This window comes from Chroicocephalus ridibundus, chromosome 2 (assembly GCF_963924245.1).
Source record: "Chroicocephalus ridibundus chromosome 2, bChrRid1.1, whole genome shotgun sequence".
NCBI lineage: Eukaryota > Metazoa > Chordata > Aves > Charadriiformes > Laridae > Chroicocephalus > Chroicocephalus ridibundus.
Genome location: NC_086285.1, coordinates 30881617 through 30897647, shown reverse-complemented (window position 1 = coordinate 30897647; position 16031 = coordinate 30881617). Strand labels below are relative to the sequence as shown.

The 16031-nt window shown below is 38.0% G+C and overlaps 1 protein-coding gene across 1 annotated transcript in view; it reads left to right on the top strand.

Moving 5' to 3' along the window:
* VWDE (von Willebrand factor D and EGF domains) overlaps positions 1-16031 on the top strand; it is a 34635-nt gene that overhangs the window by 14000 nt on the left and 4604 nt on the right. Inside the window, exons 10-24 of the mRNA XM_063323894.1 lie at positions 784-992; positions 1449-2434; positions 3644-3780; positions 6248-6403; positions 7008-7112; positions 7484-7598; positions 8872-9122; positions 9240-9459; positions 9995-10132; positions 10715-10777; positions 12326-13006; positions 13339-13434; positions 13519-13614; positions 14143-14238; positions 15536-15631. Coding sequence (XP_063179964.1) covers positions 784-992; positions 1449-2434; positions 3644-3780; positions 6248-6403; positions 7008-7112; positions 7484-7598; positions 8872-9122; positions 9240-9459; positions 9995-10132; positions 10715-10777; positions 12326-13006; positions 13339-13434; positions 13519-13614; positions 14143-14238; positions 15536-15631 — 3445 coding nt within the window. The remainder of the gene's footprint in view (positions 1-783; positions 993-1448; positions 2435-3643; positions 3781-6247; positions 6404-7007; positions 7113-7483; positions 7599-8871; positions 9123-9239; positions 9460-9994; positions 10133-10714; positions 10778-12325; positions 13007-13338; positions 13435-13518; positions 13615-14142; positions 14239-15535; positions 15632-16031) is intronic.

Here is a 16031-nt window from a genome sequence, read left to right as displayed (position 1 = left end):
AATGCAAGCAATAAAAACAGATATGCCTTTTCACCTTGGGTTTGGCTATTGGCATAAGACTATTTTAAATATTTAACTTCTATCTGAAGTGCTTCATCTGAAGACCTCAGGTATGAAATATTAAGACGACGTTAGGCAATAAAGAAATTAAAAGGATACTGAGGAACCAGAAAAATTAAGTGATTTGCTCAGATTTGTACAGCAAGTTAATAGCAAAACCAGCATTTAAACTTGCTGTGGATTCTTGAGAATTCTAGTATTTCTTTCAAGAGATTGTAATGTTTGAGACTATTCTGAGCTACCTAGAACATTTAGGATCAGCTTTGCAGGTAGAAATTGACTCTAACACAGGGAATCATGTAGCTGTCAAAAAGAAAGTTGAGAAAGGTGCTGCCAAAGAGTCTATTCACATTAGCAGAGTCATCCCTTTCCATATGCTGGCATGTGAAGAGTGAGCAGCCCAGCTGATCTTTGATTCTCCGTGGTTTTGCAGTCACTGACCCTTCACAATATACCTGCTAATGATGGATGAAGCTTATGGACCTACAGTGCACCATCTAGCTGCCTGCTAAGGTTGAGATATATAGGGTTCTTATTTACAGGGCTCCACAGGAAGAAGAAGTAATGAAATTTGTCTGATCTAGAATAGTTAGAGCAAGAATTTAATGGTATGTCTTTATATGCCTGGCCTTTTCCAATTGTTCCTTGCCAACAAACGTACCTGGTTTTATTAGGTAAAATAAAAATCATATTTCTCATGATGATATCATCAATCTCTTCTAGGTTTTGTTTTCTTCTGGAGCTTTCGTTCGTGCTGATGTGAGTGAATGGGGAATGAGCATAACAGTTAGGGCACCCAGTTCAGATTACAGACATACGATGGGACTCTGCGGCACCTTTGACGGAAGTGCAGAGAATGACTTTCACACTGCAAGTGGGGTGGAAATCCCAAACCATGCTGATGTTCCTTTTTCTTTTATTAAGGAGTGGAGGTAATAAAATACTTCTGTTTCAATCAGATGTCATCATTTTTGGTTCAACCTTTCCTTCACACTCTTAAAAACTTGTCAAAATAATAACAATAAAATCTTTCTAAGTTTTGAAGTTCATGTTAGAATGCCATCGTTACACTCCATAATTAATTTCAGAGAAAATAGAAACTGAAGTGCCAAATTAGTATTTAAGTAGTATGATGTAAAATTAGTTTGAGTAGTTTTTGAACAAAATATCAAGGTATACAGAAAATATCCACTCTTCTCAAGTCTTCTATTATAAATTAATCCCATGGTTTTGTGGTTTAACTGGTCTTTGAATATAACCGTGTGCTGCAGATTCTGTGATCTGTGCTGTAGAAGTATTAAACAACAAAAAGCAAAACAAACATTAATGCTTTACTAAAACAATGAAAATAGTTCAGATACAGTTTCATCTGTTTCTTTCTTCTCTAGAATTTCACCAGGAGATAGCTTGTTTGACAAGACACCTGCTTCCTTAACATCTTCTAGAAAAATAGTCTTCTGTGACTGTGCACTTCACGATGCTGGATTATATCGATCAGTGAATAAACTAGAGACAGTTTCTCAGTCAGAACATCCTCTGTCTTGTAAAGAAAGTGAAAACGGTAGATTTCTTTCTTTGATACCAGGACTGGATGTGACTGCTGAGTATCTCAGTCCTGTTGATCTTGTGAGAGGCTTAAAGAAACGTTCGTCTGCACATGAAATGGATTCACCTACGCTTCTGCAGGGGGAGGATAATCAAACCAAACTCCACAAAACATCACTAGCAAACACACGTGTCTCTGCAACCTCAGTGGGAAATACTGGTGTAAACAGAGAAGGAACTTCAAGCTCAGGCATTAGAAGAGATTCTCACCGTTACAGTAGTCATCCTCACAAAAGCCAATCTGTTACAAGTAGGGGGAAGCGCCAAAATTATTATGAATACCATCCGGTATTTCTATTCCAGAGTCTCAGCCAAACAGACTTAGAGGGATACAGTTATTTTTTCCCAGAGGACCATGCCACTGACACAAACCAAAAGTTTCTTCCTTCTTGGCCCACACCTTCTGGCCTCACCGAGTCTAGCGCTTTATTACTATGCCAGCAGGCAATAGCTAATTCCAGTATAGGAAGATCTTGTGGTGGCCTTCTTGGCAGGCGAATAGAGGATGCGATCAACATGTGTGTTAAAGATTTGCTGCTGAAAGATGACCTCAGTTGGGCAGAAGCTTCCTTAGCTCTTCTAGAGAATGAATGTGAGAAAAGACTTTTAGAAGAAATAAATTACAACCGACAGGAACTTGAAGGGTCGGTTGAGAGCCTCCTTACTGCATTAAAGTGTCCCAGTCTCTGCAGCGGTAATGGGGAATGTGCAGAATGGGGCTGTGCATGTTTTCAAGGCTACAGCTCATATGACTGCAGCATCCTGTCTGGTAAGTGGGAGGAAAAAAAAAAGAAATTTACTTAAATAGCATTGTCAATGTTTGTGCAACATATACATTTATTTTGCTCCCTTTCTCTCCTGCTTTTTTTTTCTGAATGCTGACAAGGGTTCCCTGCAGTAGCCTTGTTCATTATCCAGCAATTTAGTTCCGGTTTAATACAGCCATAATTGTTTTCTGCTCAGCCTTCCTGTTTCCGAAGGGAAAAATATGGGCTTACTTTCTGGTATGTCAGATTTAAAAAATTTACCACTCAGTGAGTTTGCAATCCAGGGTATTGCCCCAAGAGATTAGCAGTGTTTCCACGCACTGTCTTCTTCAGGGAAGATCTGCCACATCCATCCATTCCCTAATTTTTTATAGTCTATGTGATCCTGTTTATTAACTGTAAGTGGGAATGTTTTTCTCTTTGGTAATGTTACATCTCTGTAAGCTAAACGTTAGATGTGTTGGGATCAGAATTGGTGGTGAAATAAAAAGAGGTACAGCAAATAATGCTGGGCAGGGTTTATTTTTGTCTTTTTTTTCAGTAAATAAGACATTCACTAAAAATTCAGTTAAGCTGGAAAAATATGAAAAGTACTACAAAAGTCAAAACCTTTTCAAAACAAAACCTGTTTGTTTTGCAATGATGTTTTTGTTTTAGGGACCCCTTTAAAAGAAACAGAGAAAGAGGTAAGATAATAATAAAAAGAAATATTTTATTCCTCTTGAAGTCAAATGGAACTGGTTTTGCTTCATCAAAACTATTTTTGAGTGTTGTAATATTTGACAGTTCATTTCCTGAAATAACTTCCACCTGAGATGTTTTTTAGTCTTTAAACAAAAAATTCCCATTATAACTGTGACCTCTCCAATTCCTATTACTAGGACCTGAGTTTCATTTAGATTTTATTCTGCAAGTGTGATGTAAAGAATCATAGATGAGAAAGCAAAACCCATATTCACAGGTGTTTGTTATCAGGTGAATATTTTCTCTGCTTCATAATGTTCAGGTTTCAAGAGAAGACAAAAGCTGAGTTTTTAAAGCTAAGATTCATTTTAACAATAAAAAATGTTTCTGCCTTTCTTCAGCTGGGTCCAGATTTTGCTGTTTTTGTAGTTTTCTGAGTTGGATAGAGAAATAAACGTATTGCTTGATGTAAATGCACATGAATGGGTTAATATACTGACATTCGTTGTCTAATCTCTGCTTCGAAGACCAGGCTCCAGAAATTACAGAGCTGGAGAATGCTGGGCTGTGCGATATTCGACAATATGACTGCACGTCAGTGAGAGCTTTTGGACGTGGCTTCAGGGAGTCATTGAATCTGAAATGTGAAATTATCAAATTACAGGTAGGTCTCCCTGAATAGTAACAATTGCATTTTAAACTTCTCGGAGAACAAGGGAAAAAATGTCTAACGTATTATTCATTGATGTGGGTACGACCCAATGCTTTAGTAGAAGCTAAAAGCAAAGGCACTCAGCACTTTGCAGCAGACACTCAAGTCTCTGCAAGATTGCCATTTCCTCCACGATAAGAGAAATACAAAACATAATGGGAATGTTCATCAGCCGAGAGGGAGATAACAGCATACGGCAGCTATCCATCAGAAAAGGGCAAGGGCAGCCCTATTAGTAACAACCAGTACATCATTGTTCGGTTTTTTAAGTGCTTGTGGAGAGGAACTGAAGTACCACTTCTTTGAAAAAGGACAGCAAGGTTAAAGACGTTACTAGATTTCTGTCTCAAATCTGATGCTTGAAATAGCCCTTTTATAAACAGAATAAATCTGTTACGAAAAGAGAGGGGCATTTTTGATGTGTTGTCCGTTTCCCTGGGGTAGAATACGACGGCTATTTAAAGATATATCTTGGCTCTATACCCCAGGTTTGAATGGGAGATTAAAAATGTTGCACTGTAAACTAAGGAATCTGTATAGAGAGACTGTTGTTACTCAAACCTAGAATTTGCTCAAGGCAAGTTTACAAGCAGTTTACAAGTGTTAGCCTGGAATAAACAATCGGCAATTACAAGTTTTTATGTCCTGTTAGACATGAGAATAAAAAAAAGCTTCAAAGTAAAATTGGATTTCATTGAAGCGATGATGGTAGGGGCGGGGGGAGATGGCAAAAGGGGAACCACTCAATGGTAAAATTTTGTAATTGAGAAAAAAACCTTTCCTTAGCTAGTTCCAGCAGATGCTAAAATTATTTTGACAGATTAGGTAGTGCTGGCTATAGATTTTTCTTAAACACAACATGTATCCACTCATCTGCAAGTTGGCTTGAAATGATAAAGTCGAGAGTAAGTTTACACTCCATTAGGTTAAAAGACTTTTATACCAAGCTCACAGTGAAGCAATTATTGGGAGTTCACTTGTCACAGTTTGAAGTGTCTCAGTTTTAACTCATGGCAAGATATTCTGATATAACACCCTTTGTGTTATACTACAAAAATTTTCTATTTAATCACCTTTATTGATGATATTCTCACTGACAAGAGCCAGGTTAGCAAATGAACAATATTGTTGTTGTCTGCAGTTGAGGAGGAAGCTGAGAACTTTTTCCTTGAAAATACAAAAGAAAGGGTGTTTGGTTTGGGTTTTTTTTTGTTTTTTGTTTTTTTTGTTTAGTTTCATTTGCTTAATTTTCAGGCCAGAGTAATAATGACTTTATGGAAATGTCAACAGACTTGCAACAGTATAGAACTCCGTGTATTCTGAGATTAAACTTAAATGATCAAAATTTCATAGAGGAGGCTTTTTGGCAGAATTTAGAGCTAATACATACTGAATTTCTGATTTTTTTTATATTTTCACTTTTGAAAGGTTAAATCAAATGTATTGTCCCTGGACTGTCCTACCATGTTGGGAAGGATGTAGGTCTCGTGATTCAGAAGGAGGTGATTCAGAGCATTCTGTATTGAAATACCTCACAGATGCAGGACTGCTACATGTGTCTTGATAGAGGTTTGGGTAGGACATGGCCACGGAATCTATCATTACACAGATCCAGAATTTACTGAGATTTTTGTAAAGGATAAGAGTATGTTTAACCTCCCCAAAATGAAAATACAGGTTTAGTTCCTTCTTATTTACATTGAACTGCAGAATTAATTTTTTCTGTGAACGTAACAAGCTGGAAGGCTACTAGATCTCAGGGTCTTTTAACTGACTTTTGAAAGGTTAATACGTTTTTGAAAAAAATATCTGAACTTGCCTCCATCAATACTTCAGTCAAATAGTATTATCATCCCTATTCCGTTACCCTCAGCTCTCAAGATGAATCCTTGGATGATTTGTCCACACTGCAGTTTAGAAGAAAAGTCTACAGGGTTAATGGTGTCATCTACTGGCTTGTGCAAGGGCTTAATGGCTACCTGCCAGTATTCCCTTAGCACCCTGAATGATACCTGAGCCCTGCCAAAAACCTCATCTGTTCCTTCAACTAAAGCTTGTTCTCTCCCGGGAGCAGGGGTGGAGAGGAACAGAGGCACTTCCACATCAGATCAGTGCTGCTAGAGGATCACCCACTGCTTAACCCTGCCATTACTCTCCAGCTGGAAGAACTGTTTGTCCTTGGCAATGCAGTGCCAAAGGGCCATGTGGCAGCAAAGACTTCTCTGCCTTTTCTTCCACAGTGGCAGGCTTAGACAGAAATCTATGTGTGCAAATAATGGCATTTGCTATTTCCCACTGCATTCTAATCCAGAGACATTAGACTCATTCAAACACTGCAATACATGTGGCTTTTTTCTCTGATGAAAATATTTTCATAATGCATTTCACTGAAAAACAGATTTTCTGTCTTAACATTTAGTATAGTGATAGACAATGGATTCCCGGAGAACCTCTAACTATGCCAGCTGCCTTCCAAAATGCCAGGACTGTCGACTGCCAGTTACCAAATGATGGCCAGCAGTCTGATGTCATGGATCTGGTTGATGATAAACCCATCACCCGGTGGCAAATAAAGGTACTCGCAGAAATTTCAAATATTTGCTTAAAGATATTCCTATTAAGATGAAAATACATTACATATAGATATTTTCCTTCTTTTAATGGTATTAAAGGTGGAACTCAGCTTGCTTACCTCAGGGTCTCAGTTTCATCATCTAAGCTTAAGTGTTGAGTGCCATTTGAGAGTGTTCTTCTGCAAGGGGACTGGTAGATACAACGTAGGACCTTCAGAGACACAAGTTCTTCAAGAGTGGAAGTTAAAGGCCAGGAAGTTACCCTAGAGCATTTCAAATGGTGCATTTACGTGGCAATTGAGCTGAGCCCAGTCTACATGTGTGAAACCCTGTGTGAGGTGGATATCTGAGTTTCATAGAGAGTCAATAAGGTCAATAGAGCCTACACGCTATTCAATTTACCCTAAAGTAGACACCTACATGTGGTCGGTCAAATATCTGCCTAGACTTTTTGACAGGATTGATTAGATTTCTGATGACTAATATAAGAGTTTGAACAGCTAAATATAGGTGTTTATCAATGAGCTGAAGCTCATGCTAGCAGTCCACACCGGTGATACATTGATACCTGTATGGGTTAATCCATTTTTACTGTACATCTTGCAGATCTCTAATGACGGATTCATTTATAGCAACTCTAAAACAATGATATTATATGATGGAGCCTGTCAGACATGTGAACCACAAGAATCTGGGTTATGTACGTTAAAGGTATGTATTTCATTACTCTCTATGTCTATTCTGAAAATACACATCTTTTCAGGCAAAAAGAAATCTAGAAAAATCAGCAGAACGTGCCCTCCTCTGGTTTACAACAGGGATTTTCCAAGCAGAGAAATGATAATGACAGAAAGAGAAGCAGGGATGAGGCAATTCTGAAATAAAAAAATCAAAACAAAAGCACTTAATGTAACTACCAAATAAACCCAAACATACCGTTGGTTGTTTGGATTTAAAAACAACCTTAGTTGTTTAGTGAAAGCGCAGAATAGATTTGATTTTATTTGACACTTTACAAATTCATCCAGATTTGCTGTTTGATAACAAAAAAATAATGAATCACATTGTCATTTGTCTAAAAGGAGAAAACGTGCAACATAGATGGACTCTGTTATGGTGAAGGTGACACAAATCCAACCAGCCCTTGCTTACTCTGCAGACCTGACATATCAAAGTTAACTTGGTCAGTTGTTGAAAGTAAGTTCTAAATATTTTTTTTTTATATATAGCAAGAAGTTGAAAATCTACAAAGTTTTTAAATTTATGGAAATAGTGACATTTTAAGTTTAGCTAGTTAAGCGTTTCATTTAAAGTTTACTACCCACTACTTTAGCTTGTAATTTGATCTTGGTTTTCATCTGACATTTCTCCTAATTTCTGAAAATGATATTTTGTATTCCAGACCATACATATAGAAGTTAATTATCTTTTGATAACTGGCACATCTACATCCACAAATGTTCGTCTTCAAAATTTAGGAATAAAAGATATTTTCCAACAAATGACTCTGATACCAAATGAGAACACAAACTGAATTAAATGGCGTATCATATTTATTAGACACTTAATATCTGGACATAATCCACATCGATGGCATAAATACATGACCTAAACAAATGCTTGAAAGTGTATCCAAGGCTGTCATACTTAGTCCGGTTAGAAACCACGCTATGAAAAGAAGACCCAAGTCTAGATTCTTCATTTTCCTTCTCCATAGTACAAAGTTCTAGCCTAGAAGTTGTAGCTCTTTTGGCTCAGATCTTAGGCTTTGGATATACAAATCATATTGGTTCCTTCACAAAATGGGACGTCTCTTGCGGCTTTACCAGCCTGTCCCATCAACCCAAGTCCATAACATCTCAAATAGAAGGGTTCCATCAGTGTTTTCATGGATGGATGTGATGGCAAGACTCTGCCTGACTTGGGAAGGGTCCTGTATGAGTGGGACTTCTGTTGCCTGTCTTGTTAAAACTTTTTCTACTTCAAACTTGTACTGTGTGGTTGAAATCCTTCCTAGGAACAACGAGTGAATAACTTATTCCATCACCTCATGCTCAGTTTTGTCAAGACAGTCATTGCAGCCCATTCCCAAGTATTGCTTAACAATGTCTATTCATTTGTTACAGGCAACACCAATCACCTATGAGTTTTATGGCTTCCTGTACTTTCATCTGCAAACTATCTCAGCATCATAAAAATACAGTGGTTAAATTTGATAAATTCTTAGTTCTTTCTATGTATAGATACACTGCACCTTTACAAGCTCTTGTGTAGTATAAGTAATTTCTTGGTTACGTTGTTACAGTTATAATGAAAATATCTAGTGTTTTTCCTGTGCCATTCAAATGACATTAGAATTTAAGAGAAAGAATTACATGTGACTTCCTTAATGGAAAGATACGCTCCTTTTAATTTTTATAAGTATATTGCAACTTTTGCTTAAAAGAGGAAAATATCTCCTTCGTTACAGACAACCAGCCTCCAGTGCTTGAAACTTTTCAGGGTATGCTACAGACTTTTTATGGAGAAGATTTTGTATATCAGTTTTTGGCTTCAGATCCAGAGGGCTCTGCTATTCATTTCACATTGGATTCTGGTCCAGAAGGTGCCAGTCTTTCCCCTTCAGGTCTCCTTTTGTGGAAAGCTGTGTCAATGAATCTCCATAAATTAAAATTTTCTTTGACAGATGACTGCAATGCGAAGACTAAGGTAGAAATAGAGGTAATGAATATTACGGTAAAATGATACCTACTAGTCAGATGTTTAAGATATCTAATTACAAAACTCATCGCTAGTTCATTAAAAAAAGAAAACTGTCTTATTGGGCATGTCTTGTAGGTCAGTGTAAAATCATGTGATTGCCTGAATAATGGCTCGTGTGTGACAAACATTAATTTCCCACCTGGAAGTGGAAGATATCTTTGTGTGTGTGTGGCTGGATTTGAAGGTGATCTCTGTCAAGTGAATACTGATGACTGTAAACTTAACCAGTGTGGTATTGGCAGATGTGTGGATGGAATAAACAGCTATTACTGTGAATGTCCACCTGAACTTCAAGGTAAATTACTACTTTATTTATGCACATTTATCACATTTAGTGATAAATAGGAATTTCTATTTTTATTTCTACATTTTTTTTTATTTTTTGACTGTAAATAGCTTACTGTTAAAGTATGGAGAAATGTTATGTCCTTGTGACAAACTTATATGATGTACTTCAAGATATTTCTTGCATGAATACAATGGTTTGTATTATGAGAGCAAATTCCCATTGTTTTCCTCTGCAGAGGTAAACTTGGCAACATGGTGAAACATAGGAGTGATGAGTTTGGTTACAGTGTGATTCCTCCTGTGCCTACAGATAAAGATATAGTCCCCACAGCCCATCTTCTCCACATTCCGCAATAAGCAAGATACTTCAGATGAAAAAAAGTGAATAGCAAACCTAGTCAGCTGTACTTATTAGCTGTACTGAAATTTGTTGCACTTGATATTTCAGCACCTGCATACATTCTGCCTTTACCTTTTATAAACACACTGTCAAAGTCTAGCGACACAGTATTATAAAAGTAATAATCTGTATTTCGATGCAGGTAAAAATTGCCAAGATGATGTCGATGAATGTGTATCCAGTCCTTGCTTCCCTGGAGTACTTTGCTTCAATACTTTTGGTTCTTACTATTGCGGCTCATGCCCAAATAATCTGCAAGGAGATGGGAAATCATGTTATGGTAAAATTATTTGGTTTTCAGAAGAATGCTATTATCTTATTGCCATTCAGATAAAATATCTTTGGTTGTGCTTCGTGTTTCTAACAGTAACTCTGAACTTTTTTCAGTAGTCAGCAAAACAGGACTCTTTCTGACTGTTGACGTCTGGGAGAGAATCTCAGTTGATGACAACATCAGACTGCACTGGGTCACATAGTTGTAAAACACTTTTTAGGTGACTAGAAAAAATAGATACAAAAAATACTACAATTCTTTTATATAAAAGTAGAATACAATGAAATGGTGGTTTTTTCGGCATTATTTTCATAATATGAGCTATTATTGTATTAGATTTCTTAACATAGAACTGTTTACCCAAGTCAAGGCACTTGCCAAATAAGGTGCCCAAACATTTATTTACGACGCAATTACTGAATAACTCGTATTTTTAAAATATGCTATTGAAAACTATTAAGAAACAGTTTTTGCTCTTTATCTGCTTTCTGATTTTTGATTTTTATGTACTAAAACTTTAACTCCGTAATTTATTTGCAGTTGAAACAAAAGTAACTGCTAATGTGCCTTCATATCTTTTGTTTTTAGAAAGCTTTGAAGACACTAATGTTGAAAGAAAGGATTCCACAGGAGAAATTGGAGGGAATAAAGGTGATTTTTTCATGAAGAAAATGGAATTTCTGATTCACATACTGATAAGAATATAGCTGGCAAATAAAGGTTCTAGTCAGTTTTATGTTATTCACTTTAATTTTTCAGTTTGACTCAATTTAATTCATTACTGGCATTGTAGTATGGTCTGAAAAATGAGACTGAAATGTCAATATCAGCAAATCCCTTAGGTCAGTCAAGTCATTTTATTGACAGTGTGATGTATGACATTCTCACCGTTGCCTTTTGTTTTTGTGACTAACCACTGACATAAAATAGGTAACATGGGGATAGGGACATCTGTTATATGAGATAAGCAAAAGTTTATGGCATTATGTTGAATGCCATTTTCCTACTTTAACTCAAAGGAAAGGTGAAGAATATGGCAAGTGAACGTCTTAATTCCAAAACTCCATAAATGCTGTTGCCGGCATTTCCATCTCTGTGCCTGCCAGGGCTTTCTTTGCAAGAAATTTTTGTGTGTCTTTTCCCTTTGTCTCTGAATTGTTAGTGGGGGAGGAGAAAACTCTTTCCCTCCACTGCCAGTGCTGGATAATTCTTCATCGGCTCCAAAATGGTTTGCTTTTCCTCAGTGGGAGACAGCACTCTGTAATAAGACTCATTAAGGTTTAACCTTTTGTAGACCATTTTCTAGTATTGTTCTAAATGGGGCTAGGGACAGAGCTTAAGTTGGTTGGATAAGCTCCTCCAGTTTCATTCTGCCCCGTAATGCTAAAAGCCCATACACGGCATTCCGCCATTCTGGGCTTACAATGCCACACTCCTTTCCACGACCCACCAGACCACCTACTTTTTCTGGGCAGAATGTAAAGAACTTTTCAGTCACTTTGCACTCCTTCCAACGAGGAGGCTGAGTCAGTCTCCGCCGTTTATAAAACACATGAAACATCCCACTAATAAAACCCATCCAGAAACTTTAAGGAAGTTGATAAAAAAGTTTGGAGAGTAAAGCATGGTAATACTTTTGCTCCAAGGTGGTGGATTATTCACCTAAAATACTGTCTGTGGTTCATCAGTAAGTATCAGCATATACGTACTTGTGATTAAATATCTGCTTCTAGACTCGAGGCTTAATACTAGCGCTTAGACACACTGGTGAACCATAAGCAGTATCTTTTCCTTACACACTGTTTCAGTTACCTAGGTGGAAGCAGTGTATGGAGCTGGTAATTTGCTCTGACAGTAAAGCTGTTTATTGACCTGGCATGGGAAAATCTCTGCTTTCTGTCTCATATATATGGCGCTTTCTCCTCATCTTCCAGCCAAGAAAAGGCCATGGTGAGGGTGGGGAAAGGATGCAGCCAGAACACTTGATCTTCTCCAATTCTGTCAGTTAGGAGTTAGGTTCTACTGTATACATATATTGCGATGCAGCACATGGAGAGGCGTCCTGAAGCACAGAATGAATGGGCTGTACATTTTTCTGTTCAGAAGGTGTTCCCCACCCTCAGAAGGAAAAAAAAAAAAAGAAAAAGTTTCATAATATTCCCGTACTTTTTCCCCTTCTTTCTTTCTAACATGCTGTAGGTTTTCAACAGTCATCCTTTGAGAAGGTTTTAAGCATCTCAAGCTATATTCCCAGTTTTACAGATGTCCCCGAGAGATTTATTTCTACAGAAATGGTCAGTAGCAGCACTCCACCAGTCTCCACAGTAAAAACAATCACCACTTGGAAGTCACTTAATTCTCAGAGAAGTGCTTCTGTACAACCTGCTGTTTTTGGAAACACTGCTCATGCTCTCAGCACCATCAGTGGTCGCCTTGCTAACATGGAAGAGAGTTCTTCAGTACATGCTGTGATGACTGCATCTTCACGGAGCCAGGCTCTATCACCTGAGAAGAAAACAAGGGCACAAGTTGAAGCCTACAGCTATTTTGAGACCAGCAGGAAGACTTCTCCCAGCAGCAGAACAAATATGGGCAAACGGCTTTCCTTGCCGAGCAAAGTTTTGAAAGGTGGAAATGCTCACAGAGTTCAGCACCTATTAGCCAAACATAAAGCGAGTCCTTTACCTTTTGTCCTTGTGGAAGTCACTGTTCCACCCAAAATGCTTCCTGAAGAATTGAGTGAACTAGTGATTCCTAAAGCAGCAACCTGTACCGATTTACCCTGTTTTCCTGGAGTACCGTGTGAGCCAAGTCAGGATGGAAGCGTCAAGTGCGGTCGTTGTCCTTATGGTTATTATGGAGATGGCTTCACTTGCAGAGGTATTACAAATAACTGCACTAACAGCTTTGCAGAAAAGAATCTTGTGACGTCTTTATAACTTGAAATTACATTGTTACTGTGTGATTGGTGAAATGCATAGAGTATTGAATTTTCTCATTTTCATTATTAGTGTTGGCATAGCCTACCGGCTTTTAGTTGAATGGGTGCACTTAAAAATATTTTTTCTGATATGTCTCAGGCTCCCCCTTTATGGGCAGGGACCTAATGAATTCTGTGTGATCTGTTCGTTATGTTAGGCAAGATACAGTCGTGCTGAAACGACACTTTCATTTTCCTTATTCCTTTCCTTATTTTCTTCATTGCCTTTCAGCAAGGTGTAGACAAACATGTGGCAAAAATATGGAGTGTGTGGCACCCAATATTTGCAAATGCAAGCCTGGTTATGCTGGTTATAACTGTCAGGCTGGTGAGTATGGCATTTTGATTTGACCTGTGGTAACTAATTTCCACAAATTAATCATCTGAAGATCACTGTTGACTTTTCACACAGCTCTATGCAAACCTGATTGCAAAAACCATGGCAAATGCATTAAGCCCAATGTCTGTGAATGTCTGCCAGGATACAGTGGCTCTGCTTGTGAGGAAGGTAAGTAGAATATTTTTTGCCTTTGAATCCATGAATACCCAAAGGATTCTATAAATAACTTCCATGACTCTTCATTCTGACAGCAAAGAGGTGTCATTTTACTTTTACTTTAACAGAACTCTGTGTTCTCATTGAGTAACATGTTGGTAGATACCGCACTTTTTTTTATATACATTGTAAATGTTGCTTGTAATTAGATGTTACTAAATTTAGCTTTCACAGTAAGTAGGGGAGTTCACCAGTGCACGTAGATGCCTCTAAACTAAACACTCCCGAAGAGTGGGAAGTCCTGCCTGGAAATTGTCTCAGATTTCTTCAGGGTGACCACCACCGTTGGGACTCTGTGTACTCTGTTGGAATTAAGTTTTGTTACTTATTCTTGTCAAAAGGCATTGCATACATCTCCTTATTTTATTTCCAGTTCTTTGCTCGCTGTCAATTATTAACACTTCCCTTTTTCTAAACCATAACTAATCCATGCGTCTTTTTAGAGGTGATTCCTTGAACAACATAATTCTATATCTGCAGCACATTGTAAACCACCCTGTCAAAACGGAGGCACGTGCTTGGCCAGAAATCTCTGCACCTGCCCATATGGTTTTGTGGGACCAAGATGTGATACAAGTAAGCAAAAAAGCATGAGGGAAGAGTACAGAACATTCCTCCTCTTCTTCAGGAGCAAGAAAGAAAATTATGGTTTAAATTTTTGATGGACTCTGTCTAATGTTAGCAAATGACTTAATACCTGTGCCTCTTTGAAGGCTCCCATACTTGGGCTTTTCGAACGTTAGTTAGATAGTATTTGCATGTAAACTTTGAAAACATAATTTACTATAAAAATTGCAAGTAGTTTATTATTTATGATTTACAAATGTGGAAACATTGTGCATGTTGCACATGTGATACTATCTTCAGAACAAACATAGTTGTCTAATATGTCCTTACAGCTTTTTAACTTCTATCATCTTAAATTTGTTCGAGGCTGGGATACATTCAGAAGTCGGTGTCAGTGAATGTCAAGTTAGAAAAACTGGGAAACTGAATTCAGAACCACACTATGAGGACTTTTTTTTTAACCTGGCATGGGAATTGGAAAATTTGCTGTGATTGTAGCTGAAAAATTGGAATTAGTTAGTCTCACTTAAATTGTCTTTTATATATCGAATTCTACACGCTGCAATTTGGCAACTCCAAATTTTGTGTAGATTTCATACTGGTAATTTTTATCATCCAGAGAGTCCAAATTTAGACATGCTGTTTATATATCGTTCACCTGAATGTGCCACTGCATTATTGCCCCTGAATTGAGCAAGTCCTTTGTTCATCTCCTCCTCAAATCCCAGGACTCTTTATTCTCAGTTTTTCTTATTCTAGTTTTGATTCAATTAAAATAATGCTGCTCTTTGTTAAGCAATACTAAGGAGAATGAGCTGTTGTCCTGAAGAAGTAATTCACAATTTCCACAGCCATGATATTTTAATGTCTTTGCTTGTTAGTCTCGTGTCACTCTGCACACAGCTGCACTTGCTGAAGTGATGGAGGACACTTGAGTGGACTTTCTTGGAGTCCATCAAATCCATGATGTAACATGATGGATTTGTCTCTTAGTATTGAACTTCCCAATTTTTTTTAGAATTTATTTGAATTTTTCTAGATTTTTAACACTGAACATAACCAGACCATGGATAATTAATGGAAATACATTTTATTTACCTTTATAGTCTAGTGCTAGCTTTTTATGGCTTTGAGACTGGATTAAGCTGTTCAGCAATTCCTTTTCTACTAGTGGAATTGTATGTTATTTCCAGTGCTAATAATTGGGAAAGAATTGAAAAACCAATCAAGCATAATTTGTAACATATCTCCTCCTCTCTCTCCTTCCCCCTTTTCCTCTGTTTTTGCCCACCTTCTTGGATGGTAGTGGTTTGCAACAGACACTGTGAAAATGGTGGCGAATGTCTTACTCCAGACATCTGCCAGTGTAAACCTGGGTGGTACGGACCTACGTGCAGTACAGGTAACACTCCTGCAACTTCCATGTTCCTGGGAGAGTGTCTGTAGGACCTCCCATAGTTTGAAGTGTGGAACCGGGTAGCTCAGACAGCAGCAATGGGCGGCTGCTGACTGCTGCAGAGCCCCTGTACGCCCTCTTGTCTCTGCGTGTTAGTTCTGCTGCTGGCAGCAGCCTCTGTAAGTTCTTTACCATGAGGGTGGTGAGACACTGGAACAAGTTGCCCAGAGAGGTGGTGGAAGCCCCATCCCTGGAGACATTCAAGGCCAGGCTGGATGAGGCTCTGAGCAACCTGATCTAGTTGAAGATGTCCCTGCGTACTGCAGGGGGTTGGACTAGATGGCCTTTAAAGGTCCCTTCCAACCCAACACATTCTATGATTCTATGATTCTAATACTGATCCTAA